Here is a 22513-nt window from a genome sequence, read left to right as displayed (position 1 = left end):
TTGAATATTACCTGTTTGAACTTGAGAACTGTTGGGACATGACTGTATACTAACAACCTTAGATATTCTTGTAGGAATAGGATCTGTGAAAGATTTTCAAAGTAAAATGTCAGAATACTTGAGGATAATTGGAAGCAGGGACCTGTGTTCAAATTCTGGTTCTGCCACTTTCTACGTTTCAAAGCTATGTATATCAGTTAACCTACAAGCTTCATTGGCTGTATCTCTAAAGTGGGACTAATGCCATCCTTATGAGATTATTGCTAACGGACAGCAAAAATAACAACTATGAAAAGGCCTACCTAGAGTAATGCCTGGAGTTTACTAGGTCTCGGGAAATAACTGAATTTGAGTAGGAAATCAAATGAGATAAATCCAAGGTAATGTTATTTTAAATAATCATCATGACCTGAGATGAGAATCTTTTCATAAGACATAACAATGTGACGATCCGTGTCATCTGTCAACTTGTACTTTCATTTTTCTCCATGTCATTAGCTGATTGTGTATGTTCAATCCTCATTAACTGTGTATGTTTAGTCCTGATTTTCTGTGTTTGGTCTGTAAAAAATTTCATATATTACATTTTCTGTTTGATATCTCCTTAAAGGTAATTTCATTCTGTTAAAGTCCGTCAACACACTGAGTTCTCTGACATTGCCCTAACATTATGCATCTTTCTGGCTTGGGTTTAGTATGTTTTTTAAAAGAAGAATATTCAGGTAGATGAAGAAAAAAGAAAGATTCTCCAAGGAGCGTGTTTGGCAGATCATTCCTAGAAACTTGGGGTGGGATTATGTTGAGCACACACGTAATGGCCTTTCCTTCTGCTCAGGATCTCAGCAAAAATGCTTTGTGGAATTCCAGGAGCACCAACCTCAATAGGAACTCCCTGTGAGTATTTCTAAATGTTTATCTTTGAGAGTCTTTGGCTTCTATTTTTTTTTTTTTTTAACTTGGTTAGAAACAAAGGTTTAATTTAGTCAGAAAGGGAGAAAAAGGAAGTGTGTGTCAAATGACAATATTGTTCTTTTGTTAGCAGAATGAAAATGATTTCTTCTCCAAGTTTTCCTGTCTCTGGCAACAAGATCTCACCTGAGTGCCTTTTAAGAATATAACGAAACACATACTCCTATAACAAATTAAACGTTTGCCTCTTCAGTGTCAAAACACACATGGAATAATGATTATCATATCTTTTTGGATAGATAAGATTGTGAATTTGCATAAAAGAGTAGAAATAAATCTGTCTTGCTTCAAGAAACAGACTTAGACTGAACACCTGATTACGTTTATTCTTTAATTTTTAAAATAATGATTTTTTCCTTTTAGTTTATAAGGCATATCTTTTTAGTTTTTGGTTTCTCAGTAACATCCTAATCACCAAAGCAATAACTCTGAGAAAGGTTGAGACAGACAGGGAGAGCAAGTTTGGATGGAGGGAGAAAGAATATAGAGAACTCACGTGGTTGTAGACTTGAGTATCTTCCTGGAATTTTATTAGTATATATTTAGAGAAAGGAAAGTTGTAAACCAACCAAGCAAACATTATCCTATTTTATTTGTAGTATTTTCTGGACTTTCCTAGTTGCATCATCAAATTAACTATTCATACAGGTAGAATTCAAAACCATCTACTCTGTTGAAGTGCCGATTGATACCCAGCAGGTAGAAGGTGACTTTCCGTTTGCAGTCAGCTCTGTTTAGAGATGGTCTTTCTCTAGGCCTCCTGTCATGGACCCTGTGCAAGCCTGCCTCCAGACTTAAAGGACACGTGACTTTCTTCTCCCAAAGGTTCAGTAGTTTGTGCTCATGCAGAGTAGTGGGTTATTGCAGCATGAAATTGAACAATAATCGTAATTGTACTTTCTTTCCTAAGGACCTTAAATACTGAAGATATTATTTGAATGTATTTATTCAGACTCGCCTGTGGCCACTTGTGCATTTGAGCAGGGCAAGTAACGATTTAAAGAGAACTAATTTCAGCCTGTGAACATTTAGGGGCCACGTGGGCTAATGAAACTGATTTGTAGGCTTGTCCAGAGACATTCACAGACTCATTTGTAGGCATCTGCTTTGCGTAGTTCGGGAACCTTTTAGTTTAATTGATCCAGAAGAATACAAACACAGTTATATCTTATATATATTGTGTGATCACAAAGCTAATTAAAAAACAACTGCTTTTCAATTAGCTGAGGGTGTACACAGTAAATGACTTACATACAGATCTGGTGCTCATTTTTCTATAAAAACACTTGCAGCGCTGAAAACTTATTTCTTTATTGATACAATAAGGATTTGATGTAACTAATACTTCTCTTTCAAATATATATACAGTCATGCATCAATTAACGACAGGATACATTCTGAGAAATGTGTCATTAGGTGATTTCATCCTTGTACAAACATCATAGAGTGCATTTACACAAACCTAGATGGTCTAGCCTACTACACACCTAGGCTATATGGTCTGGCTTATTGTTCCTAGGCTACAAACCTGTACAGTATGTTACTGTACTGACTACTGTAAACTATGGTATTTGTGTATCTAAACACAAAAAAGGTACAGTAAAAATACAGTATAAAAGATAGAAAATGGTACACCTGTATAGGATGCTTACAATGAATGGAGCTTGCAGGACTGGAAGCTTGCTCTGGGTGTCAGAGTGAATGAGTGGTGAAAGAATGTGAAGGCCTCGGACATTACTCTACATGACCGGAGACTTTATGCATACACTTAGGCTACACTAAATTTATACAAGTTTTTTTTCTTTTTTAAATAATCAATTAACCTTAGCTTTACTGTCACTTTATAACTTTAAAAAATTTAAAAATCTTTTTGACTCTTTTACAATAACACTTAGCTTAAAACACAAATCCATTGTACAGCTGTACAAAAATATCTTCTTTTTTTATATCCTTATTCTAGAAGCCATTTTCTGTTTTTAAATTATTTATTTAGTTAGTTTTACTTCTTAAAGTTTTTAAAAATATGAAGACACAAATACACGCATTAGCCTAGACCTACACAGGATTAGGATCATCAGTGTCACTGTCTCCTACCTCCTCATCTTGTCCCACTGGAAGGTCTTCAGGGGCAATAACATGCATGGAGCTATCACCTTCTATGATAACAATGCCTTCTTCTGGATACCTCCTGAAGGACCTGCCAGAGGCTGTTTACAGTTAACTTAAAAAAACACACACAAGTAGAAGGAGTACATGCTAAAAGAATGAAAAAGAGCATAATACAATAAATACATGAACCAGTAACATAGTCATCCATCATGATCATCAAGTAATATGTGCTGTACACAGTTGCATGTACTTATTTTTATATGACTGGCAGCACAGCAGGCTTATTTACACCAGCATAATCACAAACACATAAGTAATGCATTGCGCTGTGACATTACGTTGGCTAAGATGTCACTAGGTGTTGGGAATTTTTCAGCTCCATTATAATCTATGGGACCATTGTGATATATGCTGTCTGTCATTGACCAAAACATCATTATGCAGTGCTTGACTGTATATGTATTTTACATGTGTATAAAATATACACTCTGTGTTGTTACTGTTTCACGTGCTGTTTCCTTCTTTTTTCATAATTGTAAGATTTAAGGCAGCATTATCTAAACAACTTCATTGTTTTTTCAAACAGGCTAAAAAGTTCAAATGGAGTTGACAGTAAGTTTTTCTATTTAAACATTTTATTTTTTATTTTTTCATCTTTTTAATGCTGGGGTACACTGTCCTGCTGATACTTTTGTCATTCTTGAAATTGTGTTTATGATTTTTGTCCACCATGCAATGTAGAAAGTTCAGTAGAAGAGTAGAAATTTGAATATCTTTCTTCAGACAAATTGGGATTGATGTCTGGTTTAAAACTTTTTGAATGACCTGTTTCTGACTGTCATTTCCCCATTTTCTGTGTGAATGAGAGTGTAAGCACTGAGCTCATTTTGCTCACCAACTCTTACTGTCCTTTTGTTTTTTCACACATTACTCATTCAGAGCCATTTATAAGATTGTTATATGGGTGCCTTTTCCTGTAGGGTTTTAGTGAGATCTGGGGCCCCACATGGCTAAATAGAACTAGGTCATGTGAGATAGCTCCCTGGTAAAGCCACTATAGTTACTCTCAAACTTGACTACAATTTACAAACTCCTTTCCATATTCTTGACTCCTTGATGTAAAGGCACCTTCATCTTCTGTATTCTTGTTCCATCACACTTTCTTGGGTTTCCAGTACTCCCCCACCTGCTTTGCAGTTGATTCCTTCTCCTCAGCCTACTAACAAATTTAGGTTGTTTTCTATACAAAAGAAACAAATCGTCTTTTTCTTGATTTGCCTAGCTTTCAAGCTGCCACTCCAACCCTTCACCTCCAGATTAATTGAAAGAGCAATTAACATTTGATCTTCAGCCCGTGGAGTGTACCCTATCACTTTCCTGAAACTCCACTACAACTGCTAACTCACTTGACTCTTCTCAGTTCTCGCTGAACTCGTGGCATTTGATATTGACCATTTTTCCTTCATGGCACCCTCTCTTTTCTATGTTTCCTTGAGGCTCTTCTTTGGCTGTTCTACTTCTTTGTTGACTTACTTTTGGTCTTTCTGAGAGCCTCTTGTTCCTTCATGGAAGCTGGAAATCTTAGTCATTTACAATCTCCTTCCCACCCCATTGCTCTTAGCTATTATTAACCTTGCCTTCTAACTCCGTCCCTCCCCAGCCATTCCCCACCCCCACATCTTCAAAGCGATCTGTTTGGTCTAGCCTACTGCTCCTACCTTAAAACCACCATTATTTATTTTCCAAAACAAAAGTGTATACTTTCATTTGCCCTTGAGTTTGTCTTAGCATTCTGATTGGTTTGTCTCCTTTTAAACTTTCCTATGTTTCTATCAGAATTATCTTTATGAATGCTAAATCATCACTCAGGTAGAAGCCTTCAATGACTTCCTGTTACCCAAAGACAGACTGCAAACCCCTGAGTTTTTCCTCAATGCTCTTGAAAGCTGGATCTCAATTCAAATTTCCAGGCCCATAGGCATGATCTCTTTCATTCACTATTTCTGCCTTGCAGAATATGACTGACCACATAGTAACACCTCCGTGTGGAGGTCTAAGACGTGTCTCAAACAAAATGTTCCAACACTGTCCTCTCTCATCTCAGGAAATGGCAACTCTGTCCTCCCAGTTCCTGAGGCTAAAGTCTTGCAATACTTGTCCTCCATTTTTTCACATCCCTACATCCCATCTATCAGTAAATCTTTTAAAATATATCAAGACTTTGATCATGTTTTGCTACTTCCACATAACACCGTTTTTAAGCAATCATAATCTCTTCCTTGGATTATAGTATGGCCTCCAAACTATTGCTCTCTAGTAGTCTTTTTCCAGAAACAGCCAGAATAATCCTTTTAAACTGAAAGTTGAACTGAGTCCCTCTTGCTTAAATGGCATTCCTCCTCACTTTGCAAAAGCAAAGTCCAAACAGAGTCTACAACACCCTGTTCTGCTTTCCAGCCACCCCCCAACCTCATTTCTCTCAGTGCATTTCACTGTGGGTACACCCTCCTCCTTAAACATGACAAGCATGGACCTGCCCCAGGACATTTGCACTTGCTGTTACCTATCACTGGAATAGTCTTCATTTATTCATATTGCTGCCCCTCTCTTCCTTCAACTCTGTGCTCAAATTTCACCTTATGAGAGAGGCTTTGCCTAACCATCCTATATAAAACAGGAACTTTCCTATTCCCCATGCTTTCTAACTCTTAAGTTGATGCATACACACACACACACACACACACACACACAAAATACTATACTATATGTACTATATATTTATTTTCTATTTCCTTTTACTGGAATGTAACTAGAGACTTTATCTGTTTTAATTACCGCTCTTCCTCTTGAGCATAGACCAGTGCCTGGCACATAGTAGGTACTCAATAAATGTATAATGAGTAAATATGAATATGGTCTCACAACTCCTTAAGTAGTGAAGCCAAGACTGAAACTCAGTTTTATCAGACTCAGATGCCCATACACTTTAAGCATTTCACACTGTTTATGAAGGCCCTACCTTCCAGGTGGAATTAATGTGTTCCATAAACCTCTGTATATACCTTGATTACGTATATTACTTTAACTGTATTGTGATTATAGTTACCTGTCTCTCTGTCCTAATACATTTGCTTTTCTGTAGGGTGGGAACCACATCTTACCCATGTCTCTCACGCCTAATATGATCCATAGTGGGAGTGGAATACTTTTTGTTTTTATTGATGACTTCAGAAAGGAGCCGTCTTTTCTGCTGATCTTACTTTTTGCCAACACTCCCCAAAGGAAGTGATTTTCGTTCCTTTCCTTATCCAGCAACAAAAACCCAGAGAGATGTGCAAAATTGGGCTCATTATGCTGCTTACTCTACTAGGTATAAAGCAGTTGCCATCATGAGACCAAAGTTCTCCACTTTAATTTTGATTTTATGAAATAGCAAAACTGTTGCAAGGGATTTCTCTAGAGCCTTGTAATTTAGGACTGAAGCAGACAGAAGAGAATGAGTTAAACTTGGAAGAGGTGTTCCCAACACATAGTCCTTGTGTAACCAATCTCTTGGTGCTATATTATCCACCCTCTTCTTTGTTTCCACTATATAGCTCTTAATGTGTTTTCAGCATTTTGTTGTTATTTTAGGTCAGTGAAGTAGTCTGTTAATAACTTGGTATTAATACTGTCTTTCTATGGGTACTGCATCTTGGTAGGGAGCTCGGAGAATCATGCTTCTGGGATGTCGTGAAGTATGATGGGCAGCTGAGTGCGTTCTGCAACCCAGAGGTGTAATTGGTTCAGAGGAAATACATCTTTGAGGCTAATATTACCTGTCTTTCTTCAATTCCCTATATAAATATGTTTGGAGATATTACATTGATGATTGGAAGCTGTCAGGATACCACACGCAATAATGTGGTTAAAAGATATTAGGCAAGCTTTTTCGAATACTGAGAAGCCATTCTGATTAACTGTTCAATAATAACTTTGAAGGCAGTATATTCATAAGCATGTATTTATCTCCAGCCACGTAATTAAAATGCCAATCTTCTCTCTAATTTCAGAGATCTCAGCCTCCTTAAAAAGCCCTCAAGAGCCTCACCATCATTATTCAGGTAGGATGCATGTGCACATAGACATGTCAGCTGAGCTAAATGTCTGTGCTTCTGCATTTGTAAACAGAAACATTGACAAATTCCGTGTTACTGACATGGCTCCCAACTTGAAAAGTTATTGTTTGCTTTGAGGGGAAGAACGTTGCAATGTCTAACTTTGCCATTGACTTGGGAAAACAAGTTTTCAGAATTTAAGAGAATTTGGATTTTTGCAAAATGTTTGCATTCTCAAGTCCCAGATTGCGAAGTCGAAAGATGACCTTGAGATCTAAAAATTCTTTGCAAGCTCAAAGCCAGCCCCAAACCAGAGATCTCAATGTTTTGGACTGGGGAAAAGGCAGACCTGAAAGTAGTTCCTTGAGGGAGGGTTTTGTACCCTCAATGGGGCCTCAGTGAGTATGATCACTGAATGAATGCCAACCCCACGGAGTGAGTTCAACAAAGATGTTATTAAACAAAGATGTCAAGGGTCTTGACTCTCTTAAGCAACATCCCTTCACAGTGCTTCAGTTGTCTTTCTTTCAAAGTGGGAATAATTGTACTTGCCCTTCCTGAGGAACAGTCTGCCAAAGGGCTAGTTGAGAATTAAGAGGAAAACACTTTGAAATGCAAAGCAATATAAAAACCAACTGGACTGGTGCCATTGGGTGGTTTCTTGGGAGTCATTGCTCTCAGCGTTGGACGAGATAATACATGGGTAAGCCTTTTACAAATCTAAAGCTCAATACATGAGTAAGAACTTATTGGTGCGATAATTATTATAATTATATGAGGTTGTTTGTTCAGGGTCTAGTAATAGATTGCCTTATCCTGAATTCTCCTTTGTGGTGAATAGACTTGCAGTGGATTCCAGACTCCTCAATCCGGGCTCTTACAACTGAGTCTTTCAGCTCGGCAGTAATCTATTATTTTGACTCCAGCCGTCAACTTAAGAAAGTCTCTAGTGAGGAATACTGTAACTCATGTTGACTCTGATCTGTTAGGCTATAGCTCTTAACAGGAAAATGCAGATCACTCGCTTCTAATTAAAATCGGACTTCAGCTCTCTCTGGAAAAAGAAGATGAACTGTGCAAAGTGAACAATAGGTGTCCCCACAGTCCACTGTGCTTTGGATTTGCTTTGGAAAGGAAAACCAAAGTTCACAGATTAAAATGCCATTTAAAAGAAAGTTCCACGTATGTATGGATTAGTATGTGATTTGGTATTCAGGAGAGTGGAGGTGACAGTCCTACCTCAGACCATGTGACATAATCTCACATTAAATGCCTCTAAAATTGGGATTTCTTTCCTGTTTAAGGCATGGTTTATTTTTTAGACTGTATTGTAGATTATATTTTTGATAATGGCAGAAATAAGAGGTCTTTGAAATTAAATAGCATTATATGAATATATTGATGTGGAGAGGCTTTCTGTAAATTCAGCCCACTGATGCATACTTAAAATAGAAAATCTGTTTTTGTTTGCAGCCATTGAAAGGAATAATTTAATGAGGCTTTCTCAGACCATACCATTTACACCAATCCAACTGTTTGGTGAGTAGCATTTCTACCTTCTTGAGGTTATGCCAGGACAGAGGCATAAAATCTGAGTGAATCAAAGGTCTACATTGCAATTATTTTAGTTGAACATTTCATTTTGTCGATGGTTGTAGTTTAGTGAGATTCATTTCCTAAAATGGAAACTCTTGTTAACTGTCATGGCCAGCATTCAGGGACAAAATCTAATACTATGGGAATAAGACCTATAATGAGCAGCAGTTGGGAAGAAAGCAATAATATTGCACCTGGCATTCACTGACTCAAGACTGGAAGTAAGTAGGGAAGAAAAGAACAAACCAACCATTTATAATAAGCACAGGAGAAAGCGATAAATGTCAATATGGTGAAAGCCAACAGGCATCTGAAGAGAAATGTTTTGTGTATTTTTTTTGTTTATTTTGTTTTGTGTACACTAATTGCTCTTACCTCAGACTGCAAATGTCATTTTAAAAGTCTGGAGTAGTAAAGAAAAACAAGCTCACACTGGCGAAGCCTACCAAAATTTCTCTGTCTGGCAGGATAAGGCATGAGCAAGTTGACAATATAGCAAGGGTCCCCAAAGTGTCCTTGAGCTTGATTCTTCTCACACTGTTCACATGGGCACAGACCAGGTTGACTTCTGATTGTTTGTATTTATTTTTTTATTTTTATTTTTGTATTTTTTTTGAGATGGAGTTTCGCTCTCGTTGCCCAGGCTGGAGTGCAATGGCGGGATCTCGGCTCACTGCAACCTCTGCCTCCTGGGTTCAAGTGATTCTCCTGCCTCAGCCTCCCATGCAGCTGGGATTACAGGCATGCACCACCATGCCCGGCTACTTTTTGTATTTTTAGTAGGGACGGGGTTTCACCATGTTAGTCAGGCTGGTCTCAAACTCCTAACCTCAGGTGATCCACCTGGCCCAGCCTCCTAAAGTGCTGGGATTACAGGCTTGAGCCACCACACCCGGCCTGGCTTCTGACTGTTAATGCAGATGCCTTCCCCTTCCATTTGGCCCCATGGCTGGCTTTGCAAATCAATAGCTCTGCTCTAAAGCCTCTAAGGATTTAGAATTTCAAAGAGATCTTCAGTGGCATTTATCTGGGCACCAAGAATTGTTATGCCCAGACTGTTTGTTCCCCAAAGAAGACCACCAGAGTCCAGAGTCAAAGCCAAGCGGCAAGGATCTTTACTACAAGTTCGAACCTGGTCCCTCCTTTACACAGTATACAAGAGGGCCCCGAACAATGCGAGCGTTTGCTTTTTATAGCCCGAAAGTTGTAGGGGAACAAAGAAATTCCTGCGCTTTCAGTAACCTTGAACGGCTGTCTCCTTATCGGAGACTTTCCAGGTGGTGTTTGTACTGAGCTCAGGGAGTTTGAGAGATATATGGTGGTGGGATGGGAGGATGGGATGTGTTTGTGCTAGGCTCAGGGAGTTTTGAGCCCGGGGCTGAGGAATGTGCCCAGCTCCTTTCATTCCCCCCTTCTTTTCAGGTATCTTTAGAGCCAATCTTGGGTCTTATAAGTCTGATTCTGTTTCAGCGTTTATAGGTTGGTATTGGGCTCTGAGGACCATGAGTTGTACGGTGTCAAATCTCTCCCTAACAAATTGTAAAATTCTGTTAACAACACAAGGTCCTACGGTAAGCAGAAATAGTAGACTTAGCAGGGGTCCAAGGAAGGGGGCTAACAGAGAAAACATAGAGGAATTCCACCATTGGTCTGCAGCTGAAGCAAACTGCCGTGTTTTTACTTCAGTGCTTAACTTGCGTAACTGTTGGACCCGGTCCTCTACAAGTCCTGATTCATTTATGTAGAAACAACAGTCTTCTTTTAGAAATATACATGTACCACCTTTTTCTGCAGTGAGTAGGTCTAGGGCCCTCCGGTTTTGCAAGGTTACCTGAGCTAGGGACGTGAGCTGCCGCTGAAGGGAGGCAAGGGACTCAGCCGACTCCTCCATAGCAACGGCAAATTGTTGGTATAACTTGTTACTTTCTATGAGGGTGTGACCTAGGGCTCCCCCCGCCAGTCCGGCCGCAATGAAGGATGCGGTGAGGGAGATTCCTGCAATGAGGGGGAGAAATATGGCTCGTGCAGGTCTTGGTCTAGGGTCTGGGTGAATAACAGCACTAGTCCAGTTACCGGTATACCCTAGGAACTTGCCAGCAGTTAGTAGAGTCAACCGGGGAACTAATGTGACAGGGAGACATAGTAGGTTATTAACAGAAGGACTAGGTAGGTTCTTAGATAAGGTTCCATTACACCAGAAGAATATGCCTGATGGAGCCCTCAAGGTAATATTAGGGGGCGTTGCAGTGATGCTGCAGAGGCTGGAATTGGTTCCTGAGAAACAGTAGGGAAACTTCTCTTGACTGGGGTTTAGGTATAGGGGCACGTTCAGGATAGGAGCATACGAGTGGTTTCGGAGGTTGTTAGCTTGGGCAAAGGTAGAGGGTCCCCATGGCAGAGGGACAGCTGTTAGCGGTGGACGCCCTAGAGTGGCGCACAGGAAGCAGCCAGACAGGCTATGAAGTCCTGTAAGGTTAGCAAGTTCTAGTCCTTCTTGTAATAATTTTAACCAGGAGAAAGGACGTAAGTCTTGTGTTAGTCTGTTTTCCTGTCGTTGGATATTCCCGTGGACCAGGGGCAGTACTTGCACTAGGCCTCGCCACAGATAGAGGTGACTGCTAGGCCATGTGGAGGAGGGGGAGTAGTATACAGCCCCATGTTGAGGTGTGGTCCAGCGGGAGTTCCAGGGGTCTCTAACTATTTATGTATATGGAAAGTCTTTATCCCGTCTACGATAGAAGGGCCATCTAGGGTCTAACTGTTTTCTTTCTCCCCAATAACGGGGCCTGTGGATGTTACAATAGTTATAAGGACAGCCAGCATTTTGGTGCCACCAATAGTGTTTACAATTGTATTTAGTCTGATCAAACTCAAAGCATATTATTGGTGTCATAGGTTTGGCTATTTGAAAACCGGTAAAATTTAGTAGAATTGGGCTGTTGCACCCTGAGGAAGGGCAATCAGCACTGGCCAATAATTTTCCGGGCTTATGAGGTTGCCCAGGGTGGGTTCGGTTTTCATAAAGCCAGAATCTCCAGACAAAGGGATTATGAGCTGGTTTTGTGATTTCTCCAGCGGCCACTAGGGCGACTAACATTAGGGTTAGACTACCTAACTGCATGTTTGCAGTGAGCTATGCTGTCGGCGCAGGGTGAGTTTTAAGGGGTTGTTCTTAGCTCTGTCTACAGTCCACGTGTCCGGTGTTTCAGCCGCCGCCGTGATTGGTCCCAGAAGATCAGAGGTTGGGTCCACTGGCTTGACGTGGGTGTAGTGGATCCACGATGCGATGCCTTCTACCTTCAGGGCGGTGGGTGTGGTTAGGAGTACCTGGAGTGGTCCTTTCCACCTGGGTTCTAGGGTCTCTTGTCGGTGTCGCTTGACCAGGACCCAGTCTCCCGGCTGGTACGGATGGGGTGTCGGCGGGGGACCGGTCTCATATAGTTCCTTCAGCTTGGGCCAGATTTCTTGATGAATTTTCTGCAAGGCTTGTAGGGAAAACAAGAGTTCAGAGACATTTTCTGTTTCGGACTTGAGCAGATCATCTTTTAGGCCGGGAACTAAGGGTGGGGGTCTGCCATACATAATTTCATAAGGAGTAAGGCCTAGTCTGTAAGGGGTGTTACGGGCCCGGAACAGAGCGTAGGGGAGAAGGACCACCCAATTAGCGCCAGTCTCTATAGTCAATTTAGTTAAGGTCTCTTTTAAGGTCCGATTCATTCTCTCTACCTGTCCTGAACTCTGGGGCCTGTAAGCGCAATGTAGTTTCCAATTTGCCCCAAGGATGGAAGCCAAATCCTGACTTACCTTAGCGACGAAGGCCGGCCCATTATCTGACCCTATCTGGACGGGGAAGCCATACCTGGGGAGGATATCTTCCAGGATTTTCTTTGCTACAACCTGAGCAGTCTCTTTCTTGGTGGGGAATGCTTCAGTCCACCCTGAAAAAGTGTCTACAAAGACAAGTAAGTACCGATACCCGTATTTTCCTGGCTTTATTTCAGTAAAATCTACTTCCCAGTAGATACCGGGCCTGGTTCCCCTGAGCCTTGTTCCCGTTGCAGCCTGGGATTGGGGGTAGGCGTTGTTAAGCTGGCAGACTTTGCAACTTGTCACGATGTTGCTGGCCATCTCGGTTGTATGTCTGAATTTGAGCTTAGAGTGTCTGATCAGGTCTATCATCCGCCGAGCACCCAGGTGGGTGGTTCGGTGGATGTGTTCTAACACTTGTTGTCCTAATTTTTCTGGTAGGATGGTTTGGTCATTAGTATCAGTCCACCACCCATTCTGGATCTGTTTCAGGGGAAGCTTGTCAATCCACTGGAGATCTTGTTCTGAATAATCAGGGAAATATGGCAAGTCCCGGGGGCCCGGGTCAGGGAGCTGGAGTGCAAGGAGTTGGCTGGGAGCCTTCGCCACCTTTCTTGCAGTTTGGTCCGCTAGAAAGTTGCCTTGAGCAGTTGGAGTAGTTAGTTTCTGATGTCCTGGGCAATGCACAATGGCTAACTTTTCTGGCCTCCATAGGGCTGTTAGCAGGGCTAGGATTTCTTGCTTGTTTTTTATTTCTTTTCCTTTAGCCGTTAGTAACCCCCGCTCCCTGTAAATGGCCCCATGTATATGCGCTGTTGCAAAAGCATATCGGCTGTCTGTATATACCGTCAGCTTTTTCCCCGCCCCTAAGGTAAGAGCTTGGGTGAGCGCTATTAATTCGGCCTTCTGGGCCGATGTCCCCGGGGGCAGGGGTTCCGCCCAGATTACCTTAGTCTCTGAAGTCACTGCCGCTCCAGCGTACCTCTGGCCCTGATGCATGAAGCTGCTCCCATCAGTGAACCAGACGAGGTCGGCGTCAGGAAGTGGGCGATCCTGCAGGTCTTCTCGAACTCCGTGCACCTGAGCTAGTATCTCGGTGCAGTCATGGAGTGGGGCGTCCAGGTCCGGGTTGGGCAGCAGCGAGGCAGGGTTTAAGGTCGTTGGGGGCAGGAAAGTTATCCTGAGAGGATTTAGTAGTAATCCTTGGTAGTGGGTGAGTCGGGCGTTACTTATCCATCGATTGGGTGGCTGTTTGAGTACACCTTCGATGGCATGTGGGGTAACGACCCGCAATTCTTGCCCCATGACAAGCTTATCAGCATCCTGCACCATCAGAGCCGTGGCTGCAATCATTCGGAGACAAGGGGGCCACCCGGCAGCCACTGGGTCTAACTTCTTTGACAGGTAGGCAACTGGCCTCTGCCAGGGGCCTAAGTTTTGAGTTATTACTGCCTTAGCGATACCCTTATTTTCATCTATGTATAAGTGGAAGGGCTTGGTGACGTCAGGTAGTCCCAGTGCAGGCGCGGAGAGTAGGGCAGTTTTAATCTGTTGGAAAGCCGACTCGGCTTCGTCTGTCCACTTAAATGGCTGCTGCCCCCGTGTTGCCTGATATAGGGGTTTAGCCAGTTCTGCGAACCCAAGTATCCATAGTCTGCAAAACCCCGCTGACCCCAGGAATTCCCTCACTTGTCGGGTGGATTGCGGCCTGGGGATCTGCAGAACAGTTTGTTTTCGGGCGTCTGTTAACCAGCGCTGCCCTTCTTTAAGCAGGTATCCTAGGTATGTTACCTCTGATTTACAGATTTGAGCTTTCTTTGCTGAGGCTCGGTATCCTAGATTTCCCAGAGCTTGTAAGAGACCTTTGGTCCCTTGGATGCAAGCTTCTTGGGTTTCAGCAGCAATCAGGAGGTCATCAACATACTGTAGTAAGGTTATTTCAGGGTGTTTGCGTCGGTACTCACCCAGGTCTTCATGGAGGGCCTCATCGAACAGGGTAGGAGAGTTTTTGAATCCTTGCGGCAGTCTGGTCCATGTCAGTTGGCCACTTATGCCTCTATCAGGGTCATTCCACTCGAAGGCGAAGAGCTTTTGGCTCTGAGGGGCTAAAGGCAAACTGAAGAAAGCATCTTTTAAATCTAAAACAGTGTACCATTGATGTTTAGGGTTTAGGGTGCTTAGGAGGGTATATGGGTTAGGCACAGTTGGATGTATGTCCACAACCCTCTTATTGATTTCTCTTAAGTCTTGTACAGGTCTGTATTCTCCACTATTAGGTTTTCGTACCGGCAACAATGGAGTATTCCAGGGTGAGTGACATGAGCAGAGGATTCCTTGGTCAAGGAGCCGGCGGATATGCGGGGCAATTCCTTTCTTGGCCTCTAGGGGCATCGGGTATTGGCGTACCCGCACAGGGTCTGCCCCAGGTTTAAGTTCAACAAATAAAGCAGGACGGTGTTTTGCTAGTCCTAAGCCCCCCGTTTCCGCCCAAGCTTCTGGATATTGCTGGAGCCAGGTTGCTATGTCCTGGTCAGGGGCCGGTTGCTCCTGGTGGAGCCGGTACTCATCTTCTAGGGTTATAGTTAGGACGGACACGGGTTGATTGTGGGAGTTGGTCACGATGGGCCCCTCAGGGAGGAAATGGATCTGTGCTCCCATTTTAGTTAGCAGGTTTCTCCCTAATAGGGGACAGGGGCTCTCAGGGATAACCAGGAAAGAATGGGTTACATTCTTGGCTCCGAGGTTTACTGTTCTTTGTGTTGTCCATGGGTATTTCTTAACTCCTGTGGCCCCTTGTACCCACGAGGACTTGGAGGATAATTTTCCATTAGTTTTAACTAAGACTGAGTGCTGTGCTTCCGTATCGACCAAGAACTGGACTGGGGACCCCTCCACTTGCAAAGTTACCCTAGGTTCGGGGAGGGGATCCGAACCCCGTCTTCCCTAGTCTTCATCTTGAGTGACTAGTACGGGTGTAGACCTAGGGGGTCCCTGTCCTCGTTGTTTTCTTTTGGGGCAGTCTCTTACCCAGTGGCCAGCCTCCTTGCAGTAGGCACATTGGTCTTTTTTCAGATTATCATGCCTGGGGGGCCGCCTGGGTTGGGTGTACTCTGGCTGTAGATGCTCTTTCTGTACTACTGCTGCCAGGACCTTGGTCATTTTTTCAGTGGCCTTAAATTGCCTTTCTTCTGGAGTATCTCTGTTATTGTAAACCCGCTGGGCTATCTGAAGGAGGTCCTGAATCCGCTTTCCTTCCAAGTCTTCTAATTTCTGGAGTTTTCTTTTAATATCTGGGGCTGCCTGATTTACGAATGACATTACAATAGCTGCCTGACTTCCTGGAGCCTCTGGATCTATGGGGGTGTACTGTCTAAAAGCTTCCATTAATCTTTCTAAGTAGGTGGCTGGGCTCTCTGTCTTTTCTTGCAGAATAGAATATACTTTAGCCAAATTAGTGGGCTTGCGAGCAGCTGCCCGGAGACCTGCCATTAGAGTCTGGCGATAAAGGCGTAGCCGTCCCCTACCTTCTGCCGTATTGTAGTCCCATGCCGGCCTGGTCAGAGGAAAGGTCGCGTTTATGAGGTCGGGGTTGGCAGTCGGTTGACCGTCGTCCCCCGGGACCAGCTTTCTAGCTTCTACCTGTATTCTCTCTCGCTCTTCCGTGGTAAACAAGATTCGGAGGAGCTGCTGACAATCGTCCCAAGTGGGCTGGTGGGTGAACATGACACTATCCAGTAAAGACAGTAAATCTTTGGGGTTGTCTGAAAACCGAGCACTCTGAGTCTTCCAGTTATACAGATCACTGGTGGAGAATGGCCAGTACTGGAGCCTGGGGATTCCTGTGTCATCTGGGGGTCCTATTTCCCGGAGGGGTAAAGCCACCGTGGAGTCAGGCGGCTGGGGGGGGCTAGTCCGCAAAGTGCGCCCTCGCGTCCGCCCCGCCGGCCCCTCAAAGTTACTTTCTCTTTCAGCAGGCCCGTGAGTGGCGGCCGCCTCCTCTCCGCCTGCTCTCTCCTGCGACTCAGCCCGAGGGGCCGGAACCTGGGGCCCGGAGGGGTACGGAGGGGGTTCTGTGAACAGTGGGTCCCCGCTATCAGGTAGAACAGGATGGGAGGGGGCAGTTGGTTGCTTGGTTTTTAGTGGTCGAGCAACCAGTGCCTTAGAGGGTTCAGAGGCTAATTGGAAAGGGGACAGCCAAGGAGGCGGGTTTTCAACAAGGTCCTGCCATATGAGGATGTATGGGATTTGGTCTAAGTGGCCCGCATGTCCAGGTAGGAAAATCTTGGATTTTACCCTAGTGATGACAGCAAGTCGGAAGGTCCCTTCGGGTGGCCACCCCACATCAAAGGCAGGCCACTCGGAGCGACACAGAGTAATTAGCTTTCCTTTCCTGATTTCCATACCAAGATCATGGCCCCTTGCTCTAACTTCTTTGAAATTATTTGTAAGAAGAGATAGAGGAGTACTCTGGGTATTGCCCATCCTGTAACGATTTGTAGTCCTTTCCTGTAAAGGAATGTGGGTTAGAATTCCAATAGAGGAAATCTGATCTGACTTATTACTGATAGCTAGCCGGGAGTGCGGCGCCGGAAGCCGGGAGCCCGGGGACCGGGGCCGGAAGTGTGGCGCCGGAAGCCGGGAGCCCGGGGACCGGGGCCGGAAGTGTGGCACCGGAAGCCGGGAGCCCGGGGACCGGGCCGGGAGCGCGCCGGAAGCCGGGCACCCGGGGGACCGGGGCCGGGAGCCCGGGGACCGGGCCGGGAGTGTGGCGCCGGAAGCCGGGAGCCCAGGGACCGGGCCGGGAGCGCGCCGGAAGCCGGGCACCCGGGGGACCGGGGCCGGGAGCCCGGGGACCGGGCCGGGAGCGCGCCGGAAGCCGGGAACCCGGGGGACCGGGGTCGGGGGAGCCCCGGGACCGGGGTCAGATTCCGACAGCGAGCGCGCACCCGGGGACCGGGGTCAGATTCCGACAGCGAGCGCGCACCCGGGGACCGGGGTCAGATTCCGACAGCGAGCGCGCACCCGGGGACCGGGGTCAGATTCCGACAGCGAGCGCGCACCCGGGGACCGGGGTCAGATTCCGACAGCGAGCGCGCACCCGGGGACCGGGGTCAGATTCCGACAGCGAGCGCGCACCCGGGGACCGGGGTCAGATTCCGACAGCGAGCGCGCACCCGGGGACCGGGGTCAGATTCCGACAGCGAGCGCGCACCCGGGGACCCCGGGGACCGGGGTCAGATTCCGACAGCGAGCGCGCACCCGGGGACCGGGGTCAGATTCCGACAGCGAGCGCGCACCCGGGGACCGGGGTCAGATTCCGACTGTTGCCCGGATCGCGAACCCGCTCCGGCAACCCAGATCGCAATTTAAATCAGAAGAGAGCCAGGGGACGTCTCCCACCGGTCTCCACTGGCCGTCCTATAGCGCGTCCGCCAGGACTGTGCCAGCCTCAGTTTCAGACCTCGCGAGTCAGAGATTCAGATTCAGAACAGACACACAGATACAGACAGACAAACAGAGACGAGCCAGCTCACCTATCAGTAGATCGATCCTAGCAGATCCGTTGACCAGGGGTCTGGTGGGCTTGGGGAATCCCGGACGGGCCCCCAGATGTTATGCCCAGACTGTTTGTTCCCCAAAGAAGACCACCAGAGTCCAGAGTCAAAGCCAAGCGGCAAGGATCTTTACTACAAGTTCGAACCTGGTCCCTCCTTTACACAGTATACAAGAGGGCCCCGAACAATGCGAGCGTTTGCTTTTTATAGCCCGAAAGTTGTAGGGGAACAAAGAAATTCCTGCGCTTTCAGTAACCTTGAACGGCTGTCTCCTTATCGGAGACTTTCCAGGTGGTGTTTGTACTGAGCTCAGGGAGTTTGAGAGATATATGGTGGTGGGATGGGAGGATGGGATGTGTTTGTGCTAGGCTCAGGGAGTTTTGAGCCCGGGGCTGAGGAATGTGCCCAGCTCCTTTCAGAATAAATATTTGAAGGTTTGAAAAGTTGTTACTGAGCATTACCTAGATGTGTTTATTGGTGAGGAATTAGATGCGAGAGTGAGGGATTGGATTCCTTGGTAAACCAGTACCGTGTTCATAAAAAAAAAAAAAAAATGAAGCAAAGGTGTAAAGGGGAAGTGAAACACCAGCTGAAACTGGACAGAAGTTGTGTATAGAGTATGTGACTCTGTTAAGAAACATTAAACACTGACTTGGTAGCATTTAGGTTCAATAGGAATTTTTCCCTCTTCAACAGCCTAAAAGTGGAAGCTATGTAGCAGTTAAGTAGTATTTTGTGTCTAAAATCCTTTAAGTGGGATTGAGTTTGTATCTGAGGTTGTAATTCACTTTGGCCATGTTAGCCTACTTAACCTTTACAACAGCCCGATGAAAACAGTATTTTCATTCCCATTTTTCTGATGGGGAAATTGAGGTTTTAAGTAACTTGTCCAAAGGCACAAAGGAAGGAAGGAGAGGCTCTGAGATATGACGTTGGTACTATTTGACTCCAGCTGAGTTAAACCATGCATTTTCAATGGAGTATTACCACCCCTAGAAAAAAATAAGGTTTTTTTTTAATGATATAAAGCACAGATTTACATAGAGTACACATAAGCAGATATGCAGAATATTTTTAATACAAGTTGAGCTTGTATTAAATTCAAGCTGAAATGCATCTGAAATCTAAAATGCTCCAAAGTCTGAAACTTTTTGAGTGCTAATGTGATGCCACAAGTGGAAAACTCCCACACCTGACCTCCTGTGACAGGTCAGAGTCAAGACACTTTCGAAACTTTGTTTCGTGCACAAGATTATTAAAAATACTGTATACCATTACTATGAGGCTATATGTATAAAGTGTATATGAAACAAATGAATTTTGTGTTTGGGCTTTGGTCCCATCCCCAAGATATGTCATTATGTATACGCACATATTCCAAAAATCTGAAAAAACCTGAAATTTGAAACACTTCTGGTCCTAAGCATTTTGGATAAGGGATATGCAACCTGTATTAATGGGTCATGAGAAGAACAATTGGAAAAGAATGTCTAATTAGGCTCCTTAGGGGGATGATAATGAGCAACACCATCAGGTTGAACCGTCTCTTTAGAAGGATTTATCTTTAACAGAAGAAGCATATCCTTACTACTTTGCTTTTGTCCAGTTATAGTCTGCAGTATGAACAGCTTAATTCTTTTGTATCCTCTGATACTTGTCCCTTCTCCCCTTCCCCACATCTACTAGACAATAAATAACGTGGAAACATGGCCAGATCCATGTCCTTATTCTGTTCTGTTCCCTGCTAGTCCCATCTTCCTCTGGTTGTTTGGGTAACTGAACTGATTCTGCATTGATATTTAGGATACTATCCATGTCACAGACATGGCAATCTTACTGAATTCCTTGCCTTCACTTCTCTTTGCAGCAGGAGAAGAAATAACTGTTTACAGGTTGGAGGAGAGTTCCCCTTTAAACCTTGATAAAAGCGTGTCCTCTTGGTCTCAGCGTGGGAGAGCTGCGATGATACAGGTGTTGTCCCGAGAAGAGATGGATGGGGGCCTCCGTAAAGCTATGAGAGTCGTCAGCACTTGGTCTGAGGATGACATTCTCAAGCCGGGACAGGTTTTCATTGTCAAGTCCTTTCTTCCTGAGGTTGTGCGGGCGTGGCATAAAATCTTCCAGGAGAGTACTGTGCTTCATCTTTGCCTCAGGGTAAGTCTGAAACTCAGAGACCCATAGCCCAGAGGGACAGGTCAAAGAAAAGAGATCTGGTTACATCCTTATCTGAGGCCGTTATCTTCCACCCAAAGGGGAGCCTATTATTTTTTAGAGGTGGTATTGTTTTGTAGGACTTTTGCTTTTGGGACAGGCAGTGGTGGGAGTTGAATAAGGCTAAAAATCACATTTGGGTAGCCTGTCCTAATTTCATGATCATAGCTGTACCACAGTAAACCAGTATTTTTATCAGTGCTCCCTATTTTGTAGGAAATTCAACAACAAAGAGCTGCTCAAAAATTGATCTATACCTTCAACCAAGTGAAACCACAAACCATTCCCTACACACCAAGGTAAGAAAATCTTGGCATCTTGGCCCTTTATTTTATGTAGGAATTTCTATCTATCTCTTCTCAGCCCATTACTCATGAGAAATCTTATCCATGGGGAAATTCCCCATGATCTTATTTTTGGATTCTTTCTTCCATAATTTCGGAGACTGACAAAAGGAGAATTAGAGACCCCAGAGATACCTTGGTGTTGATCAATGGACATAAACATGAGTGGAAAAAAGAGATTCAGAGGCTATAACTAAGATTTCAGTTATGGGAAACAGACAGATCTTGGGTGTTATTATTAATGTCCAGGGGCATTATGGCAGAAAAATTATTCTTATTGTAAGCATGGTTCTTCCCCCAATATCTTATAAAAGTAGGAATTTTGTAAGAATAAACTCTTGTTACTTTCACTTGAGTGTCTTTATACGCTTGGATTCATTTATTGAGACACAGATCATAATTTGGTGCTGGACTTAGAGTAAAGCTTCATTCTTTCATTTACAAGGAACTTTATAGAGCACAGCAAGAAAAGTTGGGTCTGGTACTCATGAAAGAGTTGGAAAGTTTCCTCAAAGTGAAGGGAGATGGGTAAGCATGGAAAAAAAAATTAACAATATTTGCATCCTATCCTTTCCATAGAAAGGGCAAGGGCATGTGCATTGAGGCTGCATCATACAGGGTTAGGTAATCTTTCCTGCTGATGACTGCTCAGTAAGGTAAGTCCCACTTATGCTGTATTGTGGGGATCAATGGCCTCTTTTTCCCTAACAGGTTCCTGGAAGTTTTCTTAATCTACTGCCATTCAGCCAACCAGTGGTTGACCATTGAGAAATATATGACAGGGGAGTTCCGGAAGTACAACAACAACAACGGTGATGAAATCACCCCCACAAGCACCCTGGAGGAGCTGATGTTGGCTTTCTCTCACTGGACCTATGAGTACACTCGGGGAGAGCTGCTGGTTTTAGATTTGCAAGGTGATTGATGATGTAGGATTTGATACAACAAGCATGAGGCAAAGTGTAAAGAGATGTTGCAAGAGCCAGGATGGGTAATATATGGAGTTGCTCTGTTTAGCTTTGAAGGGAGGTGGGCACATTTATTTCGAGACATTGTAAAGTGATAATCATGGAATCTGCTATGTTATTTCCCACTTAGGTAGAGGAAAAAATGTAGGCAGATGATTATCTGTTTAAAATGTAAAGACATCTAAATTTTTGAGCAAAATGAGAAATGATTTTTGTAACAAATTTTTCAGTTTTATGACTTCACCTTAGTCTTATGTTAATATTTAGGCATGCATTTATACGCATAGGAACATTTAAATTCTGAGTGTTTTTCATGATTTTGAGCTTATTGCTTTAGCAATTTATAATTTAGCTTGCTCTCTTTGCTGTGTCCCTTGTTATAACTGTTCATGAAAATACACAGACTGAGAGAGGCAACGCAGCACACTCTTATTTAATGGAAGCTTTTGATCAGCACATCTCCTGACTATCAACACCTCACAGGTGACTTATAATCCTGCGTTACAAAACAGAGTATCTCCAGCAGGCTTTCCTAGCAGGGACAGAACAAAATATGTATTGAGGTCAAAGTTTAGTCCTTAGGCTCACTGACTGGGGCTTTGGTGTTAAATAAGAGATTTAGTCCAGGAAGTTTCCTAGAAGTTACCTCATTTAATCCTAGAAGCAGCACCTTGAGGTAAATATTATGGGAATTTAGGCCCAGAAACCTTAATGACTTGCCCAGAGTTGCACAGCTACTTAAGGGGGAGCCAGGATGCAGACTTAAGCTATTCTTAAGACATCCCTGTTCTTTTCTTTTCACTGCTCTTTTATTTCTTTCAAGAGTTTCATATGTAGAGGGTATAACCATCTTATGG

The 22513-nt window shown here is 44.1% G+C and overlaps 1 protein-coding gene across 6 annotated transcripts in view; it reads left to right on the top strand.

Annotated features, from left to right (window-relative positions):
- The window catches only part of TRPM6 (transient receptor potential cation channel subfamily M member 6), a 193504-nt gene that overhangs the window by 155761 nt on the left and 15230 nt on the right, over window positions 1–22513 (top strand). For all 6 annotated transcript variants that reach the window (XM_050761467.1, XM_050761466.1, XM_050761470.1 and 3 more), the window contains 7 exons: window positions 836–894; window positions 3665–3690; window positions 7131–7181; window positions 8649–8714; window positions 20001–20287; window positions 20561–20643; window positions 21400–21605. In XM_050761467.1, the coding sequence (XP_050617424.1) occupies window positions 836–894; window positions 3665–3690; window positions 7131–7181; window positions 8649–8714; window positions 20001–20287; window positions 20561–20643; window positions 21400–21605 (778 nt within the window). The remainder of the gene's footprint in view (window positions 1–835; window positions 895–3664; window positions 3691–7130; window positions 7182–8648; window positions 8715–20000; window positions 20288–20560; window positions 20644–21399; window positions 21606–22513) is intronic.

This window comes from Macaca thibetana, chromosome 15 (assembly GCF_024542745.1).
Source record: "Macaca thibetana thibetana isolate TM-01 chromosome 15, ASM2454274v1, whole genome shotgun sequence".
In the NCBI taxonomy this organism is placed as follows: domain Eukaryota; kingdom Metazoa; phylum Chordata; class Mammalia; order Primates; family Cercopithecidae; genus Macaca; species Macaca thibetana.
The sequence above is the reverse complement of the archived record's forward strand: the minus strand, read 5'-3'. Positions and strand labels throughout refer to the sequence as shown.